The following is a 13,550-nucleotide window of genomic DNA, read 5'->3' on the forward strand; positions in this document are numbered from 1 at the left end:
GCCCCCAATGATACCAGAAGAGTCCATGAAAGAATAGCAGTTTATATCTGGCAAAGACTGCCCTAATACATTCCCCACTAGTTGTCTAAGGGCTTAATGTTTAAGCTCAGTAGTTTAAGAGATAAAAATTCTAAGGAACATTGCAAGTGGAGATGCTTCTTATCCACTCACTTATTTTCTGTGTGGAGAGATTCCCCCAACATTATTGACCTCTTATCTCATTTCTAACTCTTATTAGGAAATGCAATTTTTTTTTTTTTTTTTTTTTTTTTTTTTTTTTTTGAGGTATGTGGGCCTCTCACTGCTGCAGCCTCTCCTGTCGCGGAGCACAGGCTCCGGATGCGCAGGCTCAGCGGCCATGGCTCACGGGCGCAGCCGCTCCGCGGCATGCGGGATCTTCCCGGACCGGGGGATGAACCCATGTCCCCTGCATCGGCAGGCGGACTCGCAACTACTGCGCCACCAGTGAAGCCCCAGGCAATGCAATTATTTACCAATTATTTGAAGAACTTGACATGCGTAGCCCAACACTTTCCTCCATCTTTCTTTGGGGTGAAGCTGCTTCAGGACAGATACAGTACACTGGTCTGTTTCTCACTGCTATAAATTTTATAGGAAGACTTCCCCACATGAGGAGGCCTGTGGCTTTTCTGTACTGCTGTGGCTGAGTCAGTTAAGTATGCATATATCTGAGTACAGTATGAAGATGTCCATTGTTGCCAAACATCACAGCTATGTCCTCCAATCTAGCTTTTAAAAGTAATAAAGTTGATGATTGATCTCTAACTTCCTGCCATCTTGTCAATATCTTAATTGGTTCCAAAATTGGTCTGGAATATGGAAATTATTTATTGGATGCCTTTAAACTCCAATAAGTATCATGGCATGAATCAAGTTGTATCTTTTATAGTTCATTTGTTTTTGGTAAACTTCTATTAGAGTGATACTTATATATCAAATATTGTACTTAATGCTAGTGGTAGACAAATGATAAGATGTATCTGCCTGCCCTTAAGCAACTAACAACCCAACGGGGAAAAAATAGACATGAAAGCAAAGGATAAAATACTGTGTTGTAAGTACTGCATTAATAATCTGTGCAAAGTGTTTCAGGGACTAATAGGAGGGAGGTCTTGCCCTCTGCCAAGGAGAGAAGGAGAACTTTTCATAAAGAAGGAATAAATTAGTAGAGTGGTAACTACTGAAATATACGGAAAGATATAGAAAGGGCTGAAATTTTATTTGAAGAAGTCTTTCACCAGATAAGAGAACCAACGCTTAGCAAAAACATGTAGCAAGTGAATTTGTTTTTCAAACTCCTCACCTATATAACCATTTTTTGACCTTTCCTTTCTCTTCCTGGACATCCAAACATCTCTTGAGATTTGATTCCTTGTAATTACTGAGATTAGTGAGCTAAAATCACTTTTATGATAGTCTTAAGATTTGACTAGTATTACCCTCAAAGGAATTTGCATTTTAAAAGAAGTCCAGGGACTTCCCTGGTGGCACAGTGGTTGAGAATCTGCCTGCCAATTCAGGGGACACGGGTTCGAGCCCTGATCTGGGAATATCCCACATGCCGCAGAGCAACAAAGCCCGTATGCCACTACTACTGAGCCTGCACTCTAGAGCCTGCAAGCCACAACTACTGAGCCCACGTGTCACAACTACTGAAGCCCACGCACCTAAAGCCTGAGCTCTGCAGCAAGAGAAGCCACCGCAATGAGAAGCCTGTGCACCGCAACGAAGACCCAACAACGAAGACACAATGCAGCAAAAAAAAAATAATTAATTAATTTAAACAAACAAAAGGAGATGTCCAGTGAAGAGTCAAGCCCTAACTCAAGCAAATGGTTTGCTAAGCCAGAGGTGTTAGGAAAATTAGTTCTAGTGGATCTTTTCTAAAATTATATCCTAAATAGAATCTTGGGAGAAATATGGCTGCAGATAGCTAAGGAAGCTGGTTTAAACCTGGAGATATTCCAGAGAAGAGTTTAAGACATATTTTTGCCTGAATTTCTATTATTACCTTGAATGGAAAAACTGTCTAAAATACATCAACTTTGTATAAATTTTGCATGAGCCATGAGCCTGATTTCAATTTTCTAATTGGTCTAAGAAGGTTCAGGCTGTAAGTCTAATTTAATCTAACCTCCCTTTAATCTTATTTTTACCTCATGCCAAAATTATTAGTAAGCAACATGTAATAATTTCAGGTGTGCTGATAAAATTCAAGTTGAAAATGTAACATTATTTTTTGTTATGACACTGTATAGTCACAATCTAAGATATTAATAAAGTCAAACAAGAGTAAGATTTTCTAGCTAATGAGAAAACACTGACCACTTGTTTCTCTTGAGCCCCCTTGTACTAAAACCATGTATATTATTCCTTTGGCTTTGTTGTAGGAATTAAGAAAGGGTCACCTAAAGAAAGACCTAAGAAATGAGGAGTGGGAAAGACTAGTCTCCTAGAATGGATATGCTAACTAAAACGATAAGCAGAGCTGGATAGGAATGTGTAATTCAGCAACCCTGATGTTTTAGACACATGACTGTTAATTTATAATTCTTTAAGCTATATACACATTATATACATTTCTTTGTATGATAGTTTATGTTTAAAAATTCAGAAAATGAATCATGGAGAGCTAAAATGAGGACACAGAATACTGTAGTGTAGGTATATAGCATGGAACAGTAGGAATAAGGTAGCTTCTGGAGTCAAACAACGTTTGCGTCCCAGCTTTGGCACTTACTAGCTGTGTGACATTGCATAAATTATTTAACATGTCTGAGATCCTATAGCTTCATCTATACAATATGACTAATAATAGTTCAAATTTGAAAGAAAGAAGGGCTGGCTCTAGAATGGAAGGGAGATGTAGGGGAAATGGGTCTCATTCCAAACCAGAAGGAATTGTATTTTAAAGAAAGTTAAAGGAGCAGTTGAAGATAATGGACACATATCTGCCCACAAATTGTAGGGCTTAGATAGGAAAAGAGGGCTCTGAATGATAAATAGAGGCCTGGAAGTCACTTTAATATCAGTGCCCAGATTCCTGATCTCCCAAGTACCACCTCTTCTGTTCCTTGTTCCCATTCCCATCCCTAAAGTATTTTGGGATAGCTAAGTATATACAGACAAATATACAATACAAACAATAGTATAGGATACAGTGTTGAATAACCTTACCTGTTCCATTACGCTAGGTCAAATGGCAAATACATCATCTTACTTTCATTTCCTTAACTTATCTAGGATTATTTTTAATACCAAACCAGTTCTTGAACCTGATCGGTCCAGTATAACAGGCTTAAGCCAGTGAGTGCATAGCATTCTTATGGTGTATAGTAATGGTACAGGAATAGGAATACATCCCAATTTAGGCTAGTGAAATGATAGGGAACATTTTCTAGGATCATCTAGGAGGTTTCCTAGCATAAAGAGAAGCCCGAGAAAAGATAGTAACTCTTCTGCATACTGACATTGTTATGCATGTGTGTGAGGTCTATAACTACACAGCATGGTGTTACCATCCTGAGGATTACTTCAAATTTCCTTAGCAGATATGAGCCCTTCCCCACACCCACTGCATAAGCCCCCAGACCAAGTGAGTGAGATGACAGTAACACCCGGTCATCAACATCATACTTGAGTCATTAATACATAGTTTGAAATAGGAACCTGGTAAAGAATACAAGTATCTGGGGATTCACCACAAAATTGAGATGAAATCCACAAGAAGAAGGGTAGCCTTAGGATCTTTTAAATTAATGCACTCCACTTCTTACACTGCATTTAGTGTTCCCTACTCCTTTATCCTATTTACCATAAATCATCCAAGGCTTGAGTGCCTTTCAATCCTTGATTCATTGACACATATTTAATATAAACTTCTTAATAAGGATGGTGCATCAGCTCTCTGAAGGAGAAAACTAAAATGGGAAACAGAATGCCAAAAGAATGGGTAACTAAAAAGCAAGAACAATCACAGCAGAAGTGAAAGATGACAACTTGATTTGGAGGGATGCCCAGATGGAATTATAGGCAGTAATGGGTATTTATAAAACTGTCCTTGAATCATTAGGGAAAGGTTAAATCATGTTCAGTAACTTCTAATATGAAGGCAGGAACCTGACTAATTATCATGATTTTCACCAAACTGGTTAATACAAGAATATTTTGACATTTGGAAAGGTAGCATTTAGTTATTTGAAAACAAAATAATTTTAAATGTTATCTCCTGATAATATAAAACAGATTGTTTATATTAAGGAAAAGTAAAATATCAATGCTATAAGGATAGAATTATGTTATTAGGAATTTAAATTTTATGATGGTAAAAGAAAGAAAGAAAAACTCTTCAATTAATTTTTCTTATTATTCAGAAACTGAACAGAAAGCCTCTGTGGAATTTTAGTTCACACAGTACGGACTCAGGGAAATTTTGAGGAAAAATTATACCTTCATAGATATTTCTCTATATGAAAACAATTGTATTTTTTTTTCTTTTAAACAGGCCACAATCACAACTATGCTACCAAGAATTACTTAGCTATTGAAAACTAAATTGGACTGAGTAAAAATTTTAAAAAAGACAACATAGCAAAGCTATTGAAACAAAGTTTAAGAAAATATAAATTTATAAAAAATAAATTGAAGTCATAAACATTTAGGATTGTTTAGGACTGTTATATCCTCTTGATGAACTAACCCCTTTATCATTATGAAATTATCTTCTTTATTATGTTTTACTCTGGACTTACTTTTTTCTGATATAAATATAGTCACTCAAGCTTTCATTTAAATACTTTTTCTATCCTTTTATATATAACCTTTTCATATTTTTACATTTAAAAGGCATTTTGTATAGCAACTTTTTCTTTTTCTTTTTTTTTTTTTAACCAATCTAACAGGCTCTCTCTTTTAATTGAGGTATTTACACCATTTACACTTAATGTAATTATTAATCTGTTAAGGCTTATGTCTCCATTTTATTATTTGTTTTCTGTTTGTTCCCCTGGTTTCTAATTCCTCTATTTTTTTTCTCTTGCCTTCCTGTGGGTTACTTGAATATTTTTTAGTTCAACTTTTATTTATTTATGTTTTTTAGTATAAATAATGAAGTAAGCAGCCATACTGAGAATGTATATATATCAAGGAACTGCAGGAGATCTCTAGACCCTAAAGGTGGCCCTCAGCTGGAAGTCAGCAAAAAGCGGGGCTCTTGGTCATAGAACGACAAGAAAGTGAATTCACAAGAAAGTGAATTCAGGCCTAAGTAAGCTTGGAAGTAGGTTCTTCCCCAGTTGAGTTCATGATGAAACTTCAGCCTGGTGAGACCCTGAGGTAGAGAACCTAGACAAGCCCTACCTGGATTCTTGACCCAAAGAAACTGTGAGATAAACTGTTTTAAGCCAGTAAGTTTGTGGTAATTTATTACATAGCAACATAAAACTAATATAGCATCATAAAGAGATTATTAGTGGTCTGAATGAAAGCCATCTCAGCAGAGTGATTGGGTAGGAGCCAGACTGCATTGATTTGGAGGAATGAGTCAGGGGTAAGTAAATGGAGTGAGTATAGATAACTCCTTTGAGAGGTTTGCCTGAGAACAGTCTGGGAATGTAGGGCTGTAGCTGAATGGTTCTTTGGTTTTGAGGACAAAGTTTTTATTTTTATTTTTTAATGGTAAGTAACTTGAGCATATTTAAAAGTCTGTCTTTTACAAGAATCAATTTTTACTGAAAGTTTGCTTGGCTATGTTAAATGCAATATAGCTAGATATAATTCACATGAAATAATTGGTTAAGAGCTATGTCTCGTGACCTAATGTTGATATTAATATTGATAATATTGTAAAAAGTATAAAAGATTATAAAAGACAGCAGTATGAATTCTGTTATTTAGCAAAACCCTCTTATTTGCAATATCTCCAAATGCAAGAGGGCTCACCTTGCATCTGGAGGATCCTATTGTCTGAGTCAAGTTCCACTATTCTTTCAATTCTCAGTAAAACAAAACCACTATCATTTGGCTTTCTAAGTTGGCAGCTTTCCATGAGAGCTGACCAGTAAGTCTTGGTCTAGATCCCATGTTGAATTTGTAGAATCATAGGGAAAGAACTGTGTGAGACAAATTACTATCTAACACGAATTACTATCAAACATTGCTGCAAGAATTCCAGCTTTATGTCATTTGTTTACAACCTGTTCCTTGCTTTATATTATTATTTCTAAAAATAGTGGTTATAATTTCTGTAGATTTTTATTTCTATGATCAAAACATGCTTTCTATCCTCAAATGGTTAGTTTGAAAAAAGAAGAACAATAATAATAAATGAAGAAGAAGAGAGAGAGGAGGAAAAAAATTTGCCAAGTCCCAAGTTCTATACCAGGTACTTAAAAAAATCTTCCTTAATTCTCCAAATAACCCTTCAAGGTAGGCTCTTTAATTAATCTTATTTTTTAAATAAGTAAACTGAGTCTTGGATTAAGGAAATAATACCCAGGGTCCTGCAGCTGTTCATTAAGTGTCACATTAGAACACCCTTATGGTGACTTTAAAGTTAATGTCTTAATTAACTACTATATTCCTCCCATTCTAAAAAAGAGGATTCTTTCTTAGGGAATTAACAGTGGTCTGTACAGGACAAGAAGGACTGTTCATTAAACTAACAAGGGATAATGAAGACCTCTCTGGCAGGGAATAATACTTTACATGTTTCTCATTTCTCATTATGTCCTTCCATGTTCAATAACACAGTCAATCCAGCTGAGCTCCTGTAGTGATATTTCAAAAATTGTCCTGACTGCCACGATTCAATTGTTGAGGACTTGCTTGTTACAACACAGGAAACAGTTATATTATGTACCTTACATTATACAACAATAAGACTTAACTCTGAAATATGTCTATCATTATTAGTCTTTTGTATCCATGGTGATTTAATGTCATCTTGCCGCCAGTCATTTGACTTAGGCTAGTGGTTTTCAGAGTGGAGCTTGCATCAGAATCTCCTGTAGGGCTTCTTCGAAACACACAGATTACTGGATCCGACTCTCAGACATTTGGATTCAGTAGTTGTGGGTTGTAGACCTTAAAATTTGTGTTTCTAACAAGTTCCCAGATGCTGCTAATGCTGCTGCTGGTCTGAAGACCACACTTTGAGAACCACTGGCCCAGACCAGGGTTTTAAAACCTTTTTCTGTAAAGAATCAGGTAAATACTTTTGGCTTTGTGGACCATATAGTCTCTGTCACAACTGCTTAACTCTTCCTTTGCCATGGAAAGCAGCCATACACAATAAGTAGGAGATGGCTGTTTCAATAAAATTTTATTTACAGAAACAGGTGTCAGGATGGATTTGGTAAATGGACCATAGGTAGTCAACCTCTGGCACAGACCAACTCAGTATAAGAGGCCTGAAAAATAACTTTGTATATATTAACTATACTCTGTGACTCCATGAGAATCAACTATAGAATTATCCACAAAAACCCTTTCTAAGTTTCTAAATAAAATCTGCAGAACTATAACAGAGACTAAGCTGATTGTCTTAAACCAGCACAGAGGAGAAATCCCAAAGCTTCCCTATGAACCCAATAATAAAGCAATAGTTTTATGCACGAGTCTGCATCTTATAAACAGTTTTTGTTCTAACATGCCCATGAACTATACCTTCATTTTCAAATTTTAGTTTTAATTGGATATTGTTTATAATGCTAGAAACTATAAATATACCAAATAAAAGAAAACTAACACTATATTAAATGACATAGATGCCAACCCAATCAGATTATCTATTGACTTTATAATAAAATGAAACAAAACAAAGATTCTCTACTTGCCATGAGTGTGCCCAGATTTAATACATTTGGTCTTTACCTGGAATGGTGTACTCCAAACTAATTTAAAATGCCAATATAACCTTAAAAATCTACTAAACTATATATGCCAGTGAACCCACTGCGTTAGCTCTATCCTTACAAAATGTAAACTCCTGTAAAAAGGCATCATTCAGAAATTTTTTTCTGAATTTTTGTCATAATGGATTGTGATTTAGTACCCTGAAAATAATTAGATGCAAGTGACATGAGGAAAGCTAGTATTATGGGTCATCTTATAAACTTAAAATGCAAGTATTATGTTAAACATCTCCAACAATGCTATATTTAGATGCAATATTTAGATAAAATCTCTACAATTATATATTGTAACATTTTGATAATTTTAAGATGGATTAAAATGGCCTTCTGAGGGGATACATGACTTCTTTCAAAATCTTTTCCTAAATTCGATTAAATCAAATGTTTCATTTTGATCAATGGATTTAGATTTGCTACTAGACATTTACTCTTTAGCCTAATGAAGTTGTTTTCAAAGAGTCCTCAGTTTTAAAAAAAAAAGGTTGAAAGAGAATTGTGGTCAAATGACACTGGAAAATGTTCACTTTAAACACACTTTAAAAGTTTTTTGTTTTGTTTTTGTTTTTTTGTTTTTGTTTTTTTGTTTTTTTTTTTACTTCAGGACTCTTTGGAAATAATATTCATGGTACAGATATCTAAGAAAGATGTGGTAAATCATGTAGCTTTTTCCAATCTCATTTGAACATGGAACCAAGTTATTAGTAGAGCATTCTGAAGTACAAGAGAAACACTTAAGAAAACAATGTTCTTAGTGCCTGTATCCAGGTACCATATGATATTTTTTTAAAAAAATAAATTCAATTAGAATCAACAAGTATTTGTTAAGTACCTCTGTTATTTGACTTATCAGTTAAAGTTTAATGTTTTACTTTTACTATGCCACTCACCTAAGTCTACCTAGAATGTAGTTAAACCTATTAAACATACTTACACTCCTCTTCAGGCCTCTTCCGAAGGGCTGCACGAACTTCTTTACAAGGACTTCTCTGATATTGTGGGGGATTCCTTCCCCTTATTAGGTTCTCCATCCTACAGGAGGGAATTAACAGAATATTTTAATACCAAAATCTTGATAAATTTTAACAAGTTAAATGGTTTAAATCAAGAGTCAACAATTCAGGTAGACCACACCATTAAGAGTATCCAGCAAGGAGTAAGACAGTAGGGAGTGGCAGTGACTCTGGTAAACTGGAGAGTGCTTGACTTTTCTTAGGCATTCCAATGTTAAAAATATAAAAACACATGTGGATGAAACTCATATAAACATTCTCCAGTTAAAGACTGTTATGGACTAAATGTTTGTGTCCCCACCCCCTCCACTCCTCCAACCCTTCCCCTCCACACCCCCATTCATATGTTGAAACTCTAATCCCCAGGGTAATGGTATTTGGATGTGGAACCCTTGATAGGTAACTAGGTTTAGTTGAGGTCATGAGGGTGGGACACGCATGATGGAATTAGTATTTTTGTAAGATGAGGAAGAGAGACCAGAGCTCATTCTCCCCTGCCATATGAGGACACAGTGAGAAGGTAGTCATCTACAAACCAGGAAGAGGGCTCGCACCAGGAACTGAATCTGCTGGTGCCTTGATAGTAGAATTCTAAGACTCCAAAACTGTTAGAAATAAATGTCTATTGTTTCAGCCACCCAGTCTGTGGCATTTTGTTATAGCAGTCCAAGCTAAGTCAGAGACCCATTAACTAAAGAATGATTACTTATAAAGCAAACACATTTATCAAAAATCACGTTACCCTTTAGAAAGAAAGATCATATCTTTCACCAACATTCTGAATACCAGTTTTCAGGAGTTTTAATTGCTGCTTTCTTTTGTGCTAATGATTAAATTGGGAGGGGTTTTCTAATTCTAATCATTGTGACTTCTTAAAAATATGGTCAATATAAAGTGCACTTCTCAGTTACTTCCAATGCTGACAACCAGAAAATAATAATAAATGGGCCACATGCAACTTGGGTTGGCATATTAAACAGCATATACTCTGTGGTTAGTATTTTCTGGTTTTAGTAAACCTTACAGTTTTGTGCCAGCAATGCACACTCTGCTTATTTTGAAAACATTAAACAACTATTGAGTGTTTAGGATTTGGAAATTCAGAACAAAACAATGATATTTATCATTTAAAAATATAAACATAGCTTTTAACATCTACATAATTATTCTAATGGGATATCACTTGTTTTAACAAACATGCTGGCAGATAGCATGTAATGGTGTGGTTGTTATGGGTTATGGTGGTAGAAAGTCTCCTAGGGTGAGTAGTACAGAGAATTATATTTCTAGTGTCTAGAGAGGAAATTGGGAAAGGATAATCCAATAAAAGCAATATGTAAAATGGTGTGAAATATGAGATAAATAACCTTTTGTACTGGAAGAATAACATAACACTATTTCTATGAGAAGCTGTCACTGGTTCTTAGAAATACTTTTCCAAATATATTTCCTTAAATCAAACCATTCATAGGTAGGGACTACTTTATATGTGTGTGTATGCTCACTCATATGCCCATGCTTGTGTATGTAAAGTACAAGAAAACATTTCTCAATGTGTGATGATAACTTGAAATTTAGTTTCACTTGAAGATCATTTCAAGTGAGAAAAAGAGTTCAAGGTTATGATAATACAATGACAGGAAATCAAGTGAAAACCTCAAGAGTTTAAGACATAATTTGCTTTAATACTATATATGGGGGCAAAATTAAGCTTCCAGGACCATCCCTGCAGTTTCAGTATGAGGATTAGCCATGTAAATTATATAAAATGTTCTAGATTCTGACTCGAATTAATTCAGTGCACTATTTTGATTACATGTTTCAGAAAATACATGAATTTTCATGATGATATAATAACAATTTAAGTGAACTTTAGTTAATCACTAGTATTTACAAGCTCAAGATAGTAAAATACAACAAACATAACCTACAAATGCAAGTATCTACATAAAATTGTGATTTAATTTTAAAAAACAATTAGTCATCGTGATTATACAGATGAGGGATGACAACTTACCCTGGTTGGAAATCTACATAAACCAGTCTCTTAGATAGGCTATTACTTTTCCTTTTATGTATCTATCGAGAATGTGAAAACGAAAATGGTCTAGTTGATTTTGACGTAATTATATTTGAGGGTATGTCAGAAAAACTGAAATACAAGTTAGAAAGTACTGCCAAAGGCTCCAGGAAAGTTTCACTTACATGGTTGCTATTGGCATCAAAGATCACCAAGAATCATTGTGCCCAAATGTTGCATTATGGGCATGCTCACAAGCAGATATGCAAGAGATTATGCAGTGTTAGCAATGCCGCATAGTTTAATTTTAAGGAGCCTAGGTTCTGGAATAGACTGCCTGGGCTAAACTCCCATTCTGTCTCTTAAAGGATGATTTTAGGGAAAGATACCTAGCTACTTTATACCTTAATTTTCTCAGCAATAAATGGGGATAACATTAGCTACCTCATAGGATTGTTGTGAGGATTAAATACGTTAATAGTGTACATGTGCTTACACTGTGTCCACCACAATACAAGAGCTCAGCAAATGTAGTTATTATTAATCATAATTATCCCAAATAAAAATGAAATCATATACTAAAATTTTAAATGTCTGGTATATTAGGAGAAATATGAAAACTAGCCTTTATTTAATAAAGAAAAAGAACAGATGACACTGTTGAGAAAAAAATTCTGGCTAAACAAATGTTCTGGTTATTGGAAAAATACAAAACATCCATGCACATAAATTGCCAATTTTCAAAATGAAGAACTTAATAAACTATATTTCATTTTATTCAGTAAGATTTAAAGGATCACTATATGACAATCTTCCAAGGATACTCACATGGATAAAAGTGGGCTGGTAACCTCATGAATTAATTAAAATGCTAAATAACTTATTCTTTCTTAGAGAATTCAGAAGATGTTACAAAACTGTATAGTGGCCTTTGACCTTAGCAAGAACAATGAATATATCTTACAATGTATTACCATTTATCATTTATTCCATCTAATCCTTACAACAACCTTCTGAAAGAACATTTTGAAGATGAGGAAGCTAATGTTCAGAAATGTTCAGTGACCTGATCCTGGCCACACAGGAAGTAAGAGGTGCAACTGAGATTTAATCAAGGTTTTCTGATTTTTTAAAAATCTTTTCCTAGTTGCTTTTTAACCCACTATTTCCATGAGTCTATGATTAGCTATAGATAATTTCACTAGCAGACTGAATACTTGAGATTCTACTATGTCGTGCAAATTTAATTTTGATGTAATTCTTATTGAACATAATATTAATATTTAGATTAGTATATACTCATATACAAATAGTATATATTACATTAAATATAATACTACACAAATATATATACATTTGTAAAAATGTTTATCTTCTAATTACATATTGAGTTTTTTTTATCATTTATCTATTTTCATTGAAATGTTTGCTTCTATTAGTGATATTTTAAGTTTTTAGAACCACGAAAAAGATAACTGGGGAAGGGACTAAGGGAAGATGGCGGAAGAGTAAGATGCGGAGATCACCTTCCTCCCCACAGATACACCAGAAATACATCTACACGTGGAACAACTCCTACAGAACACCTACTGAACACTGGCAGAAGACCTCAGACCCCCCCAAGAGGCAAGAAACTCCCCACGTACCTGGGTAGGGCAAAAGAAAAAAGAAAAAAACAGAGACAAAAGAATAGGGACGGGACCTGCACCAATGGGAGGGAGCTGTGAAGGAGGAAAGGTTTCCACACATTAGGAAGCTCCTTCGCGGGCGGAGACTGCGGGTGGCAGAGGGGGAAGCTTTGGAGCCACGGAGGAGAGCACAGCAACAGGGCTGCGGAGGGCAAAGCGGGGAGATTCCCACACACAGGATCAGGGCCAACAGGCACTCAGCAGCCCGAGAGGCTTGTCTGCTCACCTGGCGGGGCGGGCGGGGCTGCGAGCTGAGGATCGGGCTTCGGTCGGAGCGCAGGGAGAGGACTGGGGTTGGCGGCGTGAACACAGCCAGAAAAGGTTAGTGCACCACGGCTAGCCGGGAGGGAGTCCAGGAAAAGGTCTGGAGCTTCCGAAGAGGCAAGAGACTTTTTCTTCCCTCTTTGTTTCCTGGTGCGCGAGGAGAGGGGATTAAGAGCGCTGCTTAAAGGAGCTCCAGAGGCGGGTGCGAGCCGCGGCTAAAAGCGCGGACCCCAGAAACAGGCAGGAGATGCTAAGGCTGCTGCTGCTGCCACCAACAAGCCTGTGTGCGAGCACAGGTCACTATCCACACCCCCCTTCAGGGGAGCCTGCGCAGCCCGCCACTGCCAGGGTCCTGGGATCCAGGGACAACTACCCTGGGAGAACGCACGGCGCGCCTCAGGCTGGTGCAACGTCACGCTGGCCTCTGCCGCTGCAGGCTCGCCCCGCATCCACGCCCCTCCCTACCCCCGGACTGAGTGAGCCAGAGCCCCCAAATCAGCGGCTCCTTTAACCCCGTCCTGTCTGAGGGAATAACAGATGCCCTCCGGCGACCTACACACAGAGGCAGGGCCAAATCCAAAGCTGAGCCCCGGGAGCTGTGAGCACAAAGAAGAGAAAGGGAAATCTCTCCCAG

General features: G+C 36.6%; 1 protein-coding gene across 3 annotated transcripts in view; it reads right to left on the reverse strand.

The window, feature by feature from the left end:
- LRRC7 (leucine rich repeat containing 7) overlaps positions 1-8,962 on the reverse strand; it is a gene marked incomplete at both ends in the record, with an annotated part of 383,893 nt that extends 374,931 nt beyond the window's left edge. For all 3 annotated transcript variants that reach the window (XM_082676819.1, XM_082676818.1, XM_082676817.1), the window contains one exon: positions 8,866-8,962. In XM_082676819.1, coding sequence (XP_082532945.1) covers positions 8,866-8,962 — 97 coding nt within the window. The remainder of the gene's footprint in view (positions 1-8,865) is intronic.
- Positions 8,963-13,550: the final 4,588 nt, after the last annotated feature.

Source organism: Grampus griseus, assembly GCF_964374135.1.
Source record: "Grampus griseus genome assembly, chromosome: 1".
Lineage (NCBI taxonomy): Eukaryota > Metazoa > Chordata > Mammalia > Artiodactyla > Delphinidae > Grampus > Grampus griseus.